General features: G+C 43.5%; 1 protein-coding gene across 1 annotated transcript in view; it reads right to left on the reverse strand.

The window, feature by feature from the left end:
* The window catches only part of CPAMD8 (C3 and PZP like alpha-2-macroglobulin domain containing 8), a 160501-nt gene extending 147460 nt beyond the window's left edge, over positions 1-13041 (reverse strand). The window contains exons 1-3 of the mRNA XM_074202217.1: positions 12950-13041; positions 9756-9907; positions 5006-5028 (exon numbers count right to left, since the gene is read on the reverse strand). Of these exons, the coding sequence (XP_074058318.1) occupies positions 5006-5028; positions 9756-9907; positions 12950-13041 (267 nt within the window). The remainder of the gene's footprint in view (positions 1-5005; positions 5029-9755; positions 9908-12949) is intronic.
* Between the last annotated feature and the right edge of the window lie 1449 nt (positions 13042-14490).

Raw genomic sequence — 14490 nt, forward strand, 5'->3', positions numbered from 1 at the left:
CATCCCTGGAAAGTATACTTTCATACTTTGTTGAATCTCAGCTTCAGAGGCTGCATGTGTATCTAGAGTCATCACCAGTTATCTTGATTCTGTCTTGCTGCTGGTCACCAAAGGGATGAAACAAGGTTGTGTCCTTGCTCCCATGCTTTTTAGCTTGGTGTTTTCAATCACTTTATCAAAAGCCTTCACTGAGGATGAACATGGCATCAAGGTCAGCTATCATACTGATGTCAAATTTTTCAACTTGAAAAGGCTACAAGCCAAGACAATGGTAAAGGAAGTATTGGTGCATGATCTTCTATTTGCAGACGATTGTGCACTCTGCAGCCTCTGAAGCTGAGATGCAGTAAAGTATGGATCAATTCTCTGCTGATTGTTCTAATTTCGGCTGAACAATCAACACCAAGAAAACACAGGTGCTCAATCAGTCAGCAAACACCACAGTGTCCATATGTGGAAACATTAGCTACAGCTTATGATCTTTTCAAGTTGAAGAATTTACTGGCAATGTGGAAGCTGATCTTGATGCTGTATTCATCCTCAGTGATGGCATCTTCAGTGTCTAACTAAGCCCTAGTGCTCCACAGCACCTGCTTCAGCCACCTTCATGTCCACTGAATAAACTATTCTCATCCACCTATTCTAGTAAAAGGAATTCATATGTTTGGGGTAGCCAGCCCCCCAGCTCATCAATAAGTTTGAGATCCCCTCTGTTACCCTCCACCTGGTTGAGCCTATTTGCCAAAATTGTTCACAGGGGTCTCCTGCTGTGCATGATACATCTTTTGAGAGTCACAGGTTAGAGTTAGGTGGCTCAGGTGAACATTAAAGGTGGAAAGGAGGCCTAAAAAGATCTCAGCAGACCTGAAAAGGGCTCTGCAGCCCTGACATCAGTTACTAGTCTTCCTTGAACACACCCTTGAACACAGGAAATTAAGATATAGAGATGTTAAATGACCAGCCTAAAGTCAAATAAGATTAAGTGAAAAAGCCAGGGTTCAAAACTAGGTTTTCTAAATTCAAATGCAGTGTTCTCACTGTATCCAACAGCTTCATAGTTTATTTATTCTACTCAGGAAAATATACCTGTAGAAAGATGAGTGGAGAAAATCCTGCCACTTATCCCCTGATATATCACTATAATCACTCATCAGAAAAACTACTCAGCTCACTGGCAAGTTCCTAAATCAAGGTAATTCAAGTCAGAGGAGGACAGTGACTAATTCACTGTATTAGCCAGTCCCCAGAGCTCCAATAGGCTTTTGTGAATGATAATCTGCCAGGATTCCAGATGCATGTCACAGTTTAATAGCTATGAGATTGAGATCCACCCTCTACCTCCTGTTGGGGATAAGGGCCCCAAAGCAAGCCCTGCCCAGAAAGATGTTTTCTGGGAAAAGTTAATTGAACTTAATAGCAGAAAAAAAGACATCATATAGAAAATATAAGAATTGGGTATATTCTCCTCAAAGTTCTAAATCTATGAGGAAAAAAGTTATATGGGAGAGGGCAATGAAGACTTGGGAAATCATTGAAGATGTCCTGGACCTCGCTCCATCTCCCATGAATCAAATAGAGAATGAAAAGGACACAGCAAGTAAACGCATCTCAAAGAATAGGAAAAACCAAAGGAATTCAAAGTTTAAGTTTCCTACATATATTTTTTTAATTCTATATGCATCATTTGAGAAATCAGAAGAAAAATGACAACTTTGTGACTAGGAGATTCAGATACAAATTGAGGGTGGGAAGATGGGCTAGTGTCAGATAGAAGATACTTCTCTGAAACTTAATTAACTAAGGGACTTCAGAGTCAGCTGATTCAATGCCCTCCATAATAACAAGACATTGGCCTAAGTGATCTAGTTTACAAAACAGTCTGATACAATGCAATAAAAACTGGATTCCTAGTCACAGGTTCTGAGTTCAAGCCTGTAACTTACTGATTATGACTCCAGGCAAGTCACTCGCTTCCACTTCTCTGGGCCTCAATTTCTTCATTTGTCAAATGAAAAGATTGTGCAAAATGAGAGTTAAGATCTCTTACAAGCCTTTGCTGTCGTCATTTTGCTGACTCCGTGGAGAGAAATCAGGTAAGAAGCCTATTTACAATTGTACCAAGTTCCTGGGTCTGGACAAAGCAACTTAGACACATGGAAAAACCCTCTTCCTCTGATTTTCAGAGGATCAGAGAATTTAAGAGTTGAAATGTTGCATCCTAAAGTAATCACATTCCATATATGTGACAAATAGCTGTCCAGATTCTGCTTGCAGTCCTCCAAGCCCCAGGGATGTAGTGCTTCATGGGGTAGTATGTTCTATTCAGGGGTAGCTTCGTTGGGAAGTTTTTCCTAATATCTGGTCTATATTTGTCCTTTTATAACTTCTCTTCATTGCTCCCAGTTTCTTGAACTGAATACCATATGACATGGATTCAAGTCCATTGGACTGAAAGCTCCTCCAGAGTCATCTGGAAAGGCAATACTTCACAAGTTTTTTTTTTGGGATGAAACACTTTGTAAACTTTAAAGCATTACAGAAATGCAAATATATGAATGTAGATTTATAGCTGAGAGAGAATCTTGGTTAAAAGACTCATTCACTCCCCTTCATTTTCAGGTAAGAAAGCTGAGGGGCAATTAGGTGGCACAGTGGATAGAGAACTGGCCCTGGAGTCAGGAGGACCTGAGTTCAAATTTGACCTCAGACACTTATTAATTTACCTAGCTGTGTGACCTTGGGCAATGTGACCCCATTGCCTTGCCAAAAAAAAAAAGAAAGAAAAAGAAAACTGAGACTTCCTTTATTGAATTGCAAGTCTTCTCAATGATGGGGGTGGAACATAATCTGGAGCTCAAAATTGTAAAAAACAAAAGTTAAAAATTGCTTTTACATGTAATTGGGACAAATAAAATCTTAAAATTCAACAAATACTTTAAAAAAAGAAGACAACTTAAAAATGTAAAAGGACATCACTTGAAAAATAAAATGAGGACTTATATTAAAACACTTAGCAAACCTTAAAGTACAACATATCCATGAGTCATTTTTATATTTCTTCAAAAGGGTAGAACTACAATCAAAGCATGCCTAGGTGGGGATTAGAAGGAAGACAACTATAACTCAATAGAAAGACCAATTTCCTACCTATAGGAGCTGACCAGCAGAAGAACAGGAGGCCAAGTGACTTCTCTCAATCAGCAAAAGGAGAATGAACTTGCCATGATAGTGTGGACAGAATTTATGTTTTAGGTATGAACTGAATTTCACAATTTCTGAATTTCCTGAGTTTATAGCCTATTTAGAGTCAGTCAGTCATTGACTCCCTTACCCAAAGTGTGCTTTCTCTGTTAACTATGTATAATTATGTATTTTGTACATATTTATATAACTACATATTATCTCCCCAACTAGATATAAAGTTCCTTGAGGGCAGAGATTGTTTTGGTTTTTGTCTTTGTTCTCCTAGTCCCTTGCAAACAACAAACAAAATTTAAGAAATACTTAATGAATTTCCAAAAATGAACTTTTCTCCAATAGATACTATAAAGAAATATCTCTACATATCACTGAACTCATTTTTTTTTTAATTCATCATTTTTTCAGTCACATTTGACACTTCCAGGCTCCATTTGGGATTTCCTTGACAAAGATACTGGAGTGGTTTGCTATTTTCTTCTCCACTTCATTTTACAGATGAAGAAACAAAGGCAAACAGGTTAAGTGATTTGTCCAGGGTCACACAGCTAATAAAATGTCTAAGGCCAAATTTGAACTCAGGATGATGAGTCTTTCTGACTTCAGGCTTGGAACTCTATTGTATGCTGTGCCAGACCTAGATTAAATCTAATTACGGTCTCCTCACAGATGAAAGAAACATGTCAGGATGGGCCTGGGTCTCAGATTAGGCAAGAGAAATCTTCAACCAGAAGTGATAAACTCCAGACCACAAATGAACTCCCTGAGCCTTCTCCTCGTCCTTAATGCCTGAAAAAACATGAAAAGCCAGATAGAGCTCCAGTGAACAAGGCTAACAATGGAATGGGCAGTGATTTTTCTATCACTGGAAATGTTTTATCAGAGCATGTCTTATCAGGGAAACTGTGGAGGGCAATCACACTTTGGGAAGGTGCTAGACTGGATGATCTGTGAGGTCCTTCCCAACATTGGAAGTTTATTATTTCAAATAAAGGCAGGTTCCCTTCCTGCTTGAATAGTTTCATTTATAGACACAAATTCTCTCATCTTATTCAGTTTCATATATTCTCTCAATTCAATTTATAATTAATTAAAATGTGGGGACTTGTATTTGGCCCAGGAGATACAAAGATGGAAAAATCATTACATATACACAACACACACATACACACACACACACACACACACAAGCCCTCATGGTGCTTAAAATCAGTGTAGGACTGGAGAGAAAGGACACATTAATAGCAATAACAAATCAGAACATGGATAAGTTACACAAGGGAACACAGAGGAAGTGACACAGGTAAGAGAAACTGGAGGAAGGAGGCAAGATATGTGACCAGGCTAAGAGGATCAAGAATAGCTTTGGGAAGAAGGTGATGAGCTGGAAAAAGAAGAATTTCCTAAGGCAGAAATGTTTGTGGAATTTGGAATGGGAAGTACACTTTGAGCAGTGGAGCTTGTATGTGCCTACATGTGGGGAGGGGGAGAGAGAGAGAGAGAGAGAGAGAGAGAGAGAGAGAGAGAGGTTTAAGGGAAGCTGTAGTTCAATCTGGCTGGAATGTAGAATGCTTGAAAAGGCATAGTATGAGATAAGGTTGGAAAGGTTGACTAAAGCCAGATTGTGGTGGGCTAGCTAGAAAAGTCAGGACTATAGGCACCAGGGAGCCACTGTTGGCTTTTGAGAGGAGGATTTACATGGTTAGAGCTGGACCTTAGGAAGAAGACTTTGGTGGCCTGTGAATGATAGAGTTGAGAAGAGAGAAAACGGAGACAGTGATATATCATAAAAATATTCAAAGCTTACCTTGAACTTGATTGTCCCTTTATCTAAAAATGAAAATAAAAATGAAAAGACGTTAAATTGATCATTTCTTTATTTGACTAAAGGAAGCTGTTTTCCTTTCAAATAGGAAAAGTTACACTAAAGGGGGACTTCCCTACGAAGAGAACACTTGGATCCAAGTCCCTCTAAAAGACTGACCAGGGCAAGGAGAGTGGTTCAGAAGTCATTTCCTCGACTCTGGGGAAAACTCTAGGCCTAGGGTGAGGTGGACTTAGTTGAGTTATTCAGGAAGAACTTGGCTGACTGGCAAGCTTAATTGGTTCGTGGCCCTCTCCCAAGACATGCCGCTGCTGCCGCAGAGTGCTTGAAGGGGAGAAAGCTGATGCTGAATTCAAGAAATGAAGAGGGAGGACAATGCTTGGCTGTCAGGGACCACCGTTCTCCAAGGGATGTGAATCATCATGAGACATTCATCCAGCTTGTGTTTGTTGTTGAAGCCTGCCAGTTAAGACTTCTGTTTAGCATCTGTCAGGCAGATGTGTAAACACCACACCCACATGTGTACCTACCGACTCCTTTTTATCCAAAGACCTAAGATAAACAGAAGAGAGAGCCAGTTTCCAAAAAGGAGGTAGGTGAGTGAATGTATAAACACCCGGATAAATTTTGGTTTTCAGTTAGGTCAGATCCTAGAAGAGCTCAGCTCTGATTTTTAAATTAGTACATAGGGAGAGGGGTTAAAAAAAAAGATTCCTTCATTAGCATGGACAGAAGAGAAACCGAGTACTCCTAAAATTAGCTGTCCTTCCGTTTCCCAAGGAGCTACAATTCTAGGTGCTCTGTGAAATTCTCCATTATGGCATCCCCTACCCAATGCCAGTCATTGGTTCAGTGAAAACCTAATGTTAGGTAAAATACTAGAACACTGAGTTCCATAAAAGCAGTATTATAATGTGGGGTTCACATTTCTAGATGAGCCAAATTCCGACTTTAAAAAAAAAGCTTCAGTTAGGTCCAAATATTGTCCATGCCCTTCTCCTCACACTCCTATAAATGAGATTTTTAAAAAAGCATAGCAACACATATAGGTATATGTGTATGATATATGTATAATATAAGTATATGTATATGATATGTATAATATGTGTTCTATATGATGCTGTCTTACTAACCCAATTCTGGTCCCAGAAAACAATTTATCAATTGATTATTATATAGTTCAGTGATTGTATTTGAGTCCTATCTCCTCCTGGACTATGAACTCTGTGATGACAGGGACTATATATTCTTCCTTGTACCCAGATTATTGCTCTAAACATTTCAGAAAGGTGTAATTAGTGCCTAATAAATGCTTATAAAACACTGAATGCATGATCTGAATATTAAAGACTCCCAGCCAAGTTGCCAAAAAGACAGTGACTAGCTGCTAAGACACTGAAGTTAACAGGGTTTAGATGCCTTATGGTGGATCTTGAATATAACATATTGTGCTACTGCAAAATAATACTTGTTGGGAAAGCACTAGATAGAGTATGCTTGTAATTCTTATCACTATTGTTTTCCTTGCTAGAATTATACACTAATTTGAAGTCTCAGAATATGATAAACCAGAAGAATTTTTTGCTGAGCACTAGGAATAAAGGCTGCAAAACAAATCCAAACTAAACTATCCCTCCTGAACTCAAAGATCCATCCCACCTATCTCTCAATGGGAAGCGGCATCTTGTAAAGAGTGCTGATCTGGGGTCAGAAAACCTGGGTCCGTATCTTGTCTCTGCCACTTTACTACCTGTGCTATCTTGGACAAATCATTTAACCTCTCTAGACCTTAGCTTCTCTCTCTGTAAAATGAGAGGAGAGCACTAAAGGGACTTGCCTCTCTAACAGCCCTACACTCTTATCCTACATATCTCGAGCTCTCTCTGTCTTTGTGTCTGTCTGTATCTCCACCTGCCACCTATAAACATGCCCACACCTTTCTCATTCTTCATTATAGCTTACCAACCCAACTAGCTACCATCCCAGCTGCCTCCCCTTTATGATAAAACTCCTTGAAAAAATCCAACTAGCCTCATTGCTTCTACATCCTCTCTTCTCTCACACTTTCCTAAACCCCCTGTAGTCTAATATCTCATTTCAGCATCCAACTGAAGCTGCCCACTCCAAGTTACCCCAGATCCCTTAATTGACAAATTTAATGATCTTTCTCAGTCCTTATCGTTCTCACATCCACAAAATGTTTAACATTGTTGTTCACCACATCCTGGAGACTCTTTCCTTTCTAGGTTCTGATGACACTGTTCTTTCTAGCTGTACTCCAACTTTTCTAACACCTCCTTCTCTGTCTCATCATCATTTCAAGCACATTCACCCCAAGACTCTCTACTGGGCCCTCTTCTCTTTTTACTCCACACTGCCTCACTGGTGATCTCATCAGCTCCCAAAGGTTCAATTTTCACCTCTATGCAGATCATTCCAGATCTATCCACCCAGCCCTAGTCTGTCTCCTGAGCTTGCAGATATCATTAAATGCCTTTTGTACATCCCAAAGATATTTCAAACTCAGCACTCATTACACACACACACACACACACACTCACACACAGTCCAACTTCTTCTCCTCTAAACTTTCCTAACAAAACAAGGACACAGCCATCCTCCTAAGCTATCCCAGGCTCACAATCTTAACTCATACTGACTCTTCACTCCCATGTCCACATATACAATTCATTGTCAAATCTTGTCACAATTGCTCTCATTTATGTCTCTTCTCTCCATTCCATGGCCCAAACCCCTAGTTTAGGCCCTCCTCAACTCCCAGCTTCAATGTATACTCCATCCAACTGTCAAGGTGATTCTAGGCCAATAACCACAACATCATCGATAGGTCTGCCCAGCTCCCTTCTCCTTCCCCCATGAGTTCTTGAGGCTCCCTATTACCTCTAGGATAAAATACAAATTGCTCTTTTATCCAAAGCTCTAAATAGTCTGTGCCCTTCCAACTTTTCCTATTCTTCTCACATGTCACTCCCCTCCATACACTCTGAAATCCATACACACCAACCTACTCACTGCTCCTTTAATACAACTCTCCACCTCATCTCCAATTTTTTTCTGTTTTTTTTCTCCTTCTCTTCAACTTCCTTTAAACCTCAGCTCAGATCCCACCAAGCACAGGAGACTTTTCTAGGTACCCCAGCTGCTGGAGTCTTCTCTCAGATTACTTCCCACCTGTGACTCCATATATTTTATCTTTAGTTAACCACGTATTGTCTCCCTCACTTGAATGTAAGCTTCTTGAGGTCAGAGCCTGATTTGTTTTTGTTTTTTGTATCTCCAGCCTTAGTAGGACATCTGGCACATAGTAAGTTCTTAATAAATACTAATGTTGTGGCTAGAACAATGGACTTGAAATCCTGGACAAGTCTTTTAACCTCTTAGTGTGTCTTTAAGAGCACAGGAGAATTAAAAACAGCACTAGAGATAAGGGGAGAGAGAGTTGATCATACCCTGCCTGGGCAAGGAAAAATCAGGGACAGTTTCATGGATGAAGTGGGAAACTTTAAAGCTCTATGCTGATAATAACAACTCATCTCTATAATGCTCTATTTCAGTCCAACAAATTAAACGTCCAATAAAAGTGTCTATGTATCAACAAAAATGAAACAAGCACATGCCTTCAAGGAATTTACTCTCTCTCCTGTGGCATTACAACACATACACAAATGAGAAAGTAAAATGTATGCAAAATGATTTCAAAAGGGAGAAAATACTAGTAATGGTGGCAATCAGGAAAGACCCTGGAAGGAAATGGTACCTTTAAAAATTTACAGGGTGCTTTCTTTCCCATAGCTTAGGAGTTAAACCTCCCCATTTAACAGATAATGAAAGTGAGGCTCCAGGAGTTAAGTAACTGCCCATAGTCAAGCTGATGGTTATCATAATTTAGATTCAGACCCAAGGTCCTCTGACTCCAAGCAGGCTCTGTCAACAGCGAAATCACCCAAAGTATTTCCTCTACTGAGAGAGATAACTGTTTTGGTAGGGATTTAATTTTAAGGCTACTGGGGGAAAGGCTAGAGTAGGATATAGAAAGGGAAAGAAGCAGATTTTGACTAAAAGATTGACTGAATCTTCCCCAGAAGGTCTCTGTTCTTATCAATGTATCCCACCTACTACTACAGTAAAAGCATCTTTCTTCAAAAATCTGTGGCAAACTTACTTAAACCATCATTCTGTATTTCCCCTCAAAACCCAGAGTATTTACTGACTAGACATGTCACAATATCTTGTCACATCTCCCAGAGAGTTATCTCTTGAACTGTAATTACACTTTTCCCACACTTACATCTCTTCCAACTAGTCTACAAGTTCCCCGATGGAGAAAGGCTTTCAAACTCCCCACCCCTTAGCCCATAGCCCAGAGAGTGTCTTGCACACAGCGAATTATTGATACAAAACAAACTTTGGACTTGAAATTGAGAACAATCAGGTTAAAATCCAAGCACTGCCTTGGCCTCTATCTGGTATCCAGACTGATCCAGGATCACTTAGCTATCTGCAGCAAACCAAGACTAAAAAGAATATCAGTGCTGTATGTGTTTGGGGGGAAATGCAGAGACATTAAGATGTTGCTAGGAATCATCCACCAATTAGTAAATAATTATAATATGAGGCTGAAACCAACAGAATCCTAGAATAACCATTTGTCTTGTGAAAGCAAAAATCCAAGCTTCTAATAGCACTTGAGTGACCCTGAAGGACCACTTACCAAGAATGGTTCCATGGCTCTGGGCTACAGTCTCCCCTTTGACCACTAGCTGGATCTGCACAGCTGTTTCCCTTAGGGAGTTAAAGATCGTCACACTAATGACCTCTTCAACTCCTGACCGAAACACCGAAGGAGCAGCAATCAAATAACCCCTGAAAAAGAAAAATTGAAAATTGGTGAGAAAAACTGGCAATTAAGGATTGTCTATGCCTAACTGACAAGAAAGAGGATGAACTACAGTCAGTCTTATCAACTATAGAGTGATTATTCAGTCATGCCTTGGGTACTCATCGCTACAGTGCCAGAGATGGCATGTGAGAAAACTGAGACACCATGGATCATGCCAAAGAGCTCCATCAGCTTCTGCCAGGGAGGGATCTGCACCATTGTAAAGGACCTTTCTTTAAATGCCAGACCTAGAATGCTAAGAGTTGAGCTTACAGGAATCTTAGTATATGTTCAGAAACTAAACCATAAAGACTAGAATCTCAGAGAGTATGTAGCTCAGGTCTTTCTAATTGTGGAGATGAGAAAATTCAAGGCCTAGAGAGAAGTAGGACTTGTCCAAGATCCTGTAGTAATTTAATAGCCTTACCAGGCTATTAAGGCAGGATTCCTGACTCCCAATAAGATACCCTTTCCAAGTTATACCTTGGACTAAAATGGTTTTAAAACATTACCACCAGTACCACAACGTCTAAATTTGGCAGCTCATGCTACTTTATTCTTTTATTGAAAAGGAATCATGTACATTAATTCATTAAATTCATTAAAATAGAAATAGACAAGAGGGAGACCTAGTACCTCCTACAAAGGAGGCAGTTAACAAATGCTTGATTAATTGAATTCAGCTGACCTCAGGGGACCGTTCACCAATTCTGCAGAAAGGCAATTTTCACATAAATAATATTATGGGAGATCCTTTTCTATAGCAGTTTAGAGTTTACAAATACTTTTCTCTAAACAACTCTAAAAAATATCATGATTATCTTCATTTTACAGGGGGAGGAACTGAGTTGTTCTATGACTTGCCCATCAACAATAAAACTGTGTCAGTCACCTCCTGGGTATTCACACACTTGGAGGCCCAGCTGAGACCTGAATTCCAGTCTTTGGAGTCCAGCTCTAAGTAGAGCCACCACACCGCCATTGTCTTCCTAAAATTTCTAGTGGGAAAGCTTCATACATTGCCTGCTCTGTTATCATTTTAAATCCCTGATTTCCAGACTCTCTTCTTACTTAAATGTGAATTGTACAAATGCATATATGCTTCCCAGCCTTGAGATCTCAATGTTATTGAATTAGATTTTTCTTCAGTTACAAAAAATAGGATATAATAATTCCTAGAACAAACTTTCTAACATTTATGAGGAAAAATGGTCTCTTATCAGCCAGTCTTGAAAGATACCCTCCTGTGAATTAAGGCTTAAAATACAAGAAATACAAAGGCTCTCTTAGCTTCCTGATTCTTTGTTACTAGGTCCTTTAAGGAATGATGAATTGTTGCTGTGGGATGAAGGTCAGGCTATTTTGCAAGCCCCAAGTCATCATTTAGTGAATTCCATTGCTATGGTGATGCTGTCCTGTTCAACAGGCAATATTAGTTTTCTGGTCCTCGAGTCTGCCTTCTGGAGCTACCAGGCTATTCAAAGTTTGTGAATGGGCCTGCTCTGACACCCTCAGCTGAGGGATGCCAGATCTGAAATCTATTTGAGCAGAAGTTTTACTACTTCTTCGTGTATAAATTCATGAGGAAAGAGACCTTAGTGTTGAAAAAGGACATCATAGTGATCTCCCGTAACTTAGAAGTTAAAAGCTGCCCCAGTTCCCATTTATCCTTTATGTGACCTTGGAAAAGTTCCTGCCTCTCTCTCTGAGCCTGTTTCTGCCTCTGAAAAATGAAGGATTTGGATTAGATGTTCTCTGAAGAGGTCCCCTGTTTTGAGGCAGAGCTGGTTTTATTTTCTCCGTTTTCTAGATGGGGAATGCGAAGTCCAAAGAGGCTAAATTCTCTGCTCAACCACCCGGAGTCCATGAGTGGCAGGGCTTGCCTGGACCCTGCATCACATGATGAGAGTCCTGCTCTCCCACCTCCCCTCCCACCCCCAGTCCGCATACTTTCGCCGCTCCCACCGCTTCTCCTCTTGACGTCTAACTTCAGAAAGAGAATTTTGAGCTTCCCATTCCCTCCCGATGCCTTGTCCATGCACCGCTTCCTACTAGGCAAGGGGGTCTACCCCAATGAAGCAGGCGAAGAACGTTAGGTTTGAACTTCAGTGTTTAGTTTGGACGGTTTGATTAGTGACTTGACAGCTCCGGTTCGAGCCCCCGTGACTGACCGCCCTGTCAGGTCTTAGCACAGCTTGGCAGGCTGGCAAGTATTTCCTAGTAAGGGGAGCAGCTGCGAGTCCTCCGTCTCTCTCTGGGGACAGAGGTATCCACTCCCTGGGTCAAGGAGCGCCGAGCGCTAGAGGGGAAAGCGCACCGCAAAAGGCTTTCTCCAAGGCTTGGGCACCACGAGGTGGCCCAGCCATCCCTTGGGCGAAAGGGCAAGTTTCTCCTCCCCTCGGGGCACCTTTAAATGAAATTCCTCCCCCACAGGCAAGGCTGGCCACGGCCGTGGAATGTTTGAGCTGGTGGGGACCTTAGCGGGCTGGCCCCAGCCTGGACGGAGGATCCATCTAGTCCACTGGTCCCCTTCCAGACTAGGCTTCCGAGGGGTTGAGTGAGCTTGCCCGAGGCCGAACACGAGCTGCGAGGAGGTGTGGGAGCAGGAACCCAGACTGTCTGACTCCAATTCCCTGCCCGGAGTAATGTAGGGAAAATCCTAGAGGATGCAGGTAGAGAGAGGTTCCCGGGCGTATGTGTGTGTGTGTGTGTGTGTGTGTGTGTGTGTGTGTGTGTGTGTGTGTGTGTCTGTGTCTGTGCGTCTGCGTGTGTGTCTGTGTGTGTGTGCGTGTGTGTCTGTGTGTCTGTGTGCATCTGTGTGTGGAGGGGTAGAAAGAGATGGCAGAGTGCATGGGAATGAGCCCTGGGGCCGAGAGAAGGGTAGATGCGTCCAGCAGCGGGAAGCTGGGGGACGAGGAGGGGAGGGAGAGCTGGGGCAGAGGCGGCGGGTCGGAGCTGGGAGCTGGCCGGGCACCCTCCCTCTCCAGCCCGCGCCCGGCCCGCGCCCGGCCCGCCGGGGTACTCACTGTCTCCGCAGCTGCGCTGCGCCCCGGCAGCCCAGCTGCAGCAGCAGCAGGAAGCACCAGGGGCTGCAAGCCCCCGAGTCTCTGGGGCGCATTTTCCGGCTCCGCCGAGGCGCTTCCAGCTGAGAGAGGCAGCGTGCTGCCCCCCGCCCCCAGCCCCAGGGCCGGCTCCGGGGCCCCGGCTCCTCCTCGCCGCTTCCCCGCCCCTCGCCCCGGGCCGGCGGCCGCGCAGCTCCGGCAGTTAGAGCCCGCTGGCCCCGGAGTGCAGAGCCCGGGTCCGAGCGTCCGCCGCCTGGGCCGCCCAGGAGCCTTTGTTCGGCGGCTCCCCGGGCTCCGGTCCGTGCGCCCTGCGCCCTGCGCCCTGCCCCGGTGACGCCCCCGGTGCCTGAAGCTGCCGCCGGACCCCGCCTCCCTCTCCACCCGGTGCCCGCTCCCCGCGCCGCCTCCTCCTCGGCCCCACTGGCTCGGGAGGTCCTAGGGAGGGACGGAGGGAGAGGAGGAGGGAGGTCTTTGTCTCCTCCACTCGCCCTCGCCCTCTGCCTACGCAGGGCCTGGCAGGACCGGGGAGGACAGAAACCTTGCTGCCTTGCCCCCCTTCTACTCCAGCCACTGGTTCTCCTCCTCCCTTCCCCCACCACCCCAACCTCTCCGAGTTCCAGCTGAGAAGTTACCGCCTTCGAATTCTGACACTGTCCCAACTGGGCTCCTGCGTTCCCACTGACTGGTTCTGCCCAGCTACTATCCCGGCTCCCCTACCCACTGCCAGACTGGCACCCAAATCAAGGCCAATGCCTAGAACCCTACTAAAGTGTTCTTCAGTGCTGGAACAGGATGGCAGAGTTAGGAGAGATCTTATGCTATTGGACCTACAATTTCAGAGCGGAAAAGGACTTTAACACCTTAGAAGTCCGAGAGGAACCTAGACCTAGAGCATTTGAGAGCCCTGAGAACAGAAAATGTCCGTTAGAACAACCAGAATGCAAAAAAAAAAAAAAAATTAAACCTAGAAAGATCCTTAAAGCATACAATGGTAACCATGACAAGCACATGAATTGGATTTGAGTGAGGGGCTACTGCCATAAGTCAGCAGTCTCACCTTCTCCTCCAGAACCATCTGGGTCCATTGGTCAAATGTGCATCAGGACTACAGGAGATGGCCCCGAATGGGAGGCAATCTGGGTTAAGTGACTTGACCAAGGTCACAAAAGTTAGTAACAGTCAAGTGTCTGAGGTCAAATTCGAACTCCTGTCCTCCTGACTCCGAGGCTAGTGCTCTATTCACTGTGCCACCTAGTTACTACCCCTAAGGTAATAGAGCACTAGCCTTAGAGTCAGGAGGACAGGAGTTAGACTCTGGCCTGAGACACTTGACACTAGCTGTGTGACCCTGGGCAAGTCACTTAACCCTGATTGTCTCTCATTCAGGACCATCTGCAGTTGTCCTGATTCATATCTGGCCACTGGATCAAGATGGCTCTGGAGGAGAAAGTGAGACTAGTGACCTAGCACAGCCCCCCCTCCCCACTCAAATTCAATTTATGTGC

This window comes from Macrotis lagotis, chromosome X (genome assembly GCF_037893015.1).
Source record: "Macrotis lagotis isolate mMagLag1 chromosome X, bilby.v1.9.chrom.fasta, whole genome shotgun sequence".
Taxonomy (NCBI): Eukaryota; Metazoa; Chordata; class Mammalia; order Peramelemorphia; family Peramelidae; genus Macrotis; species Macrotis lagotis.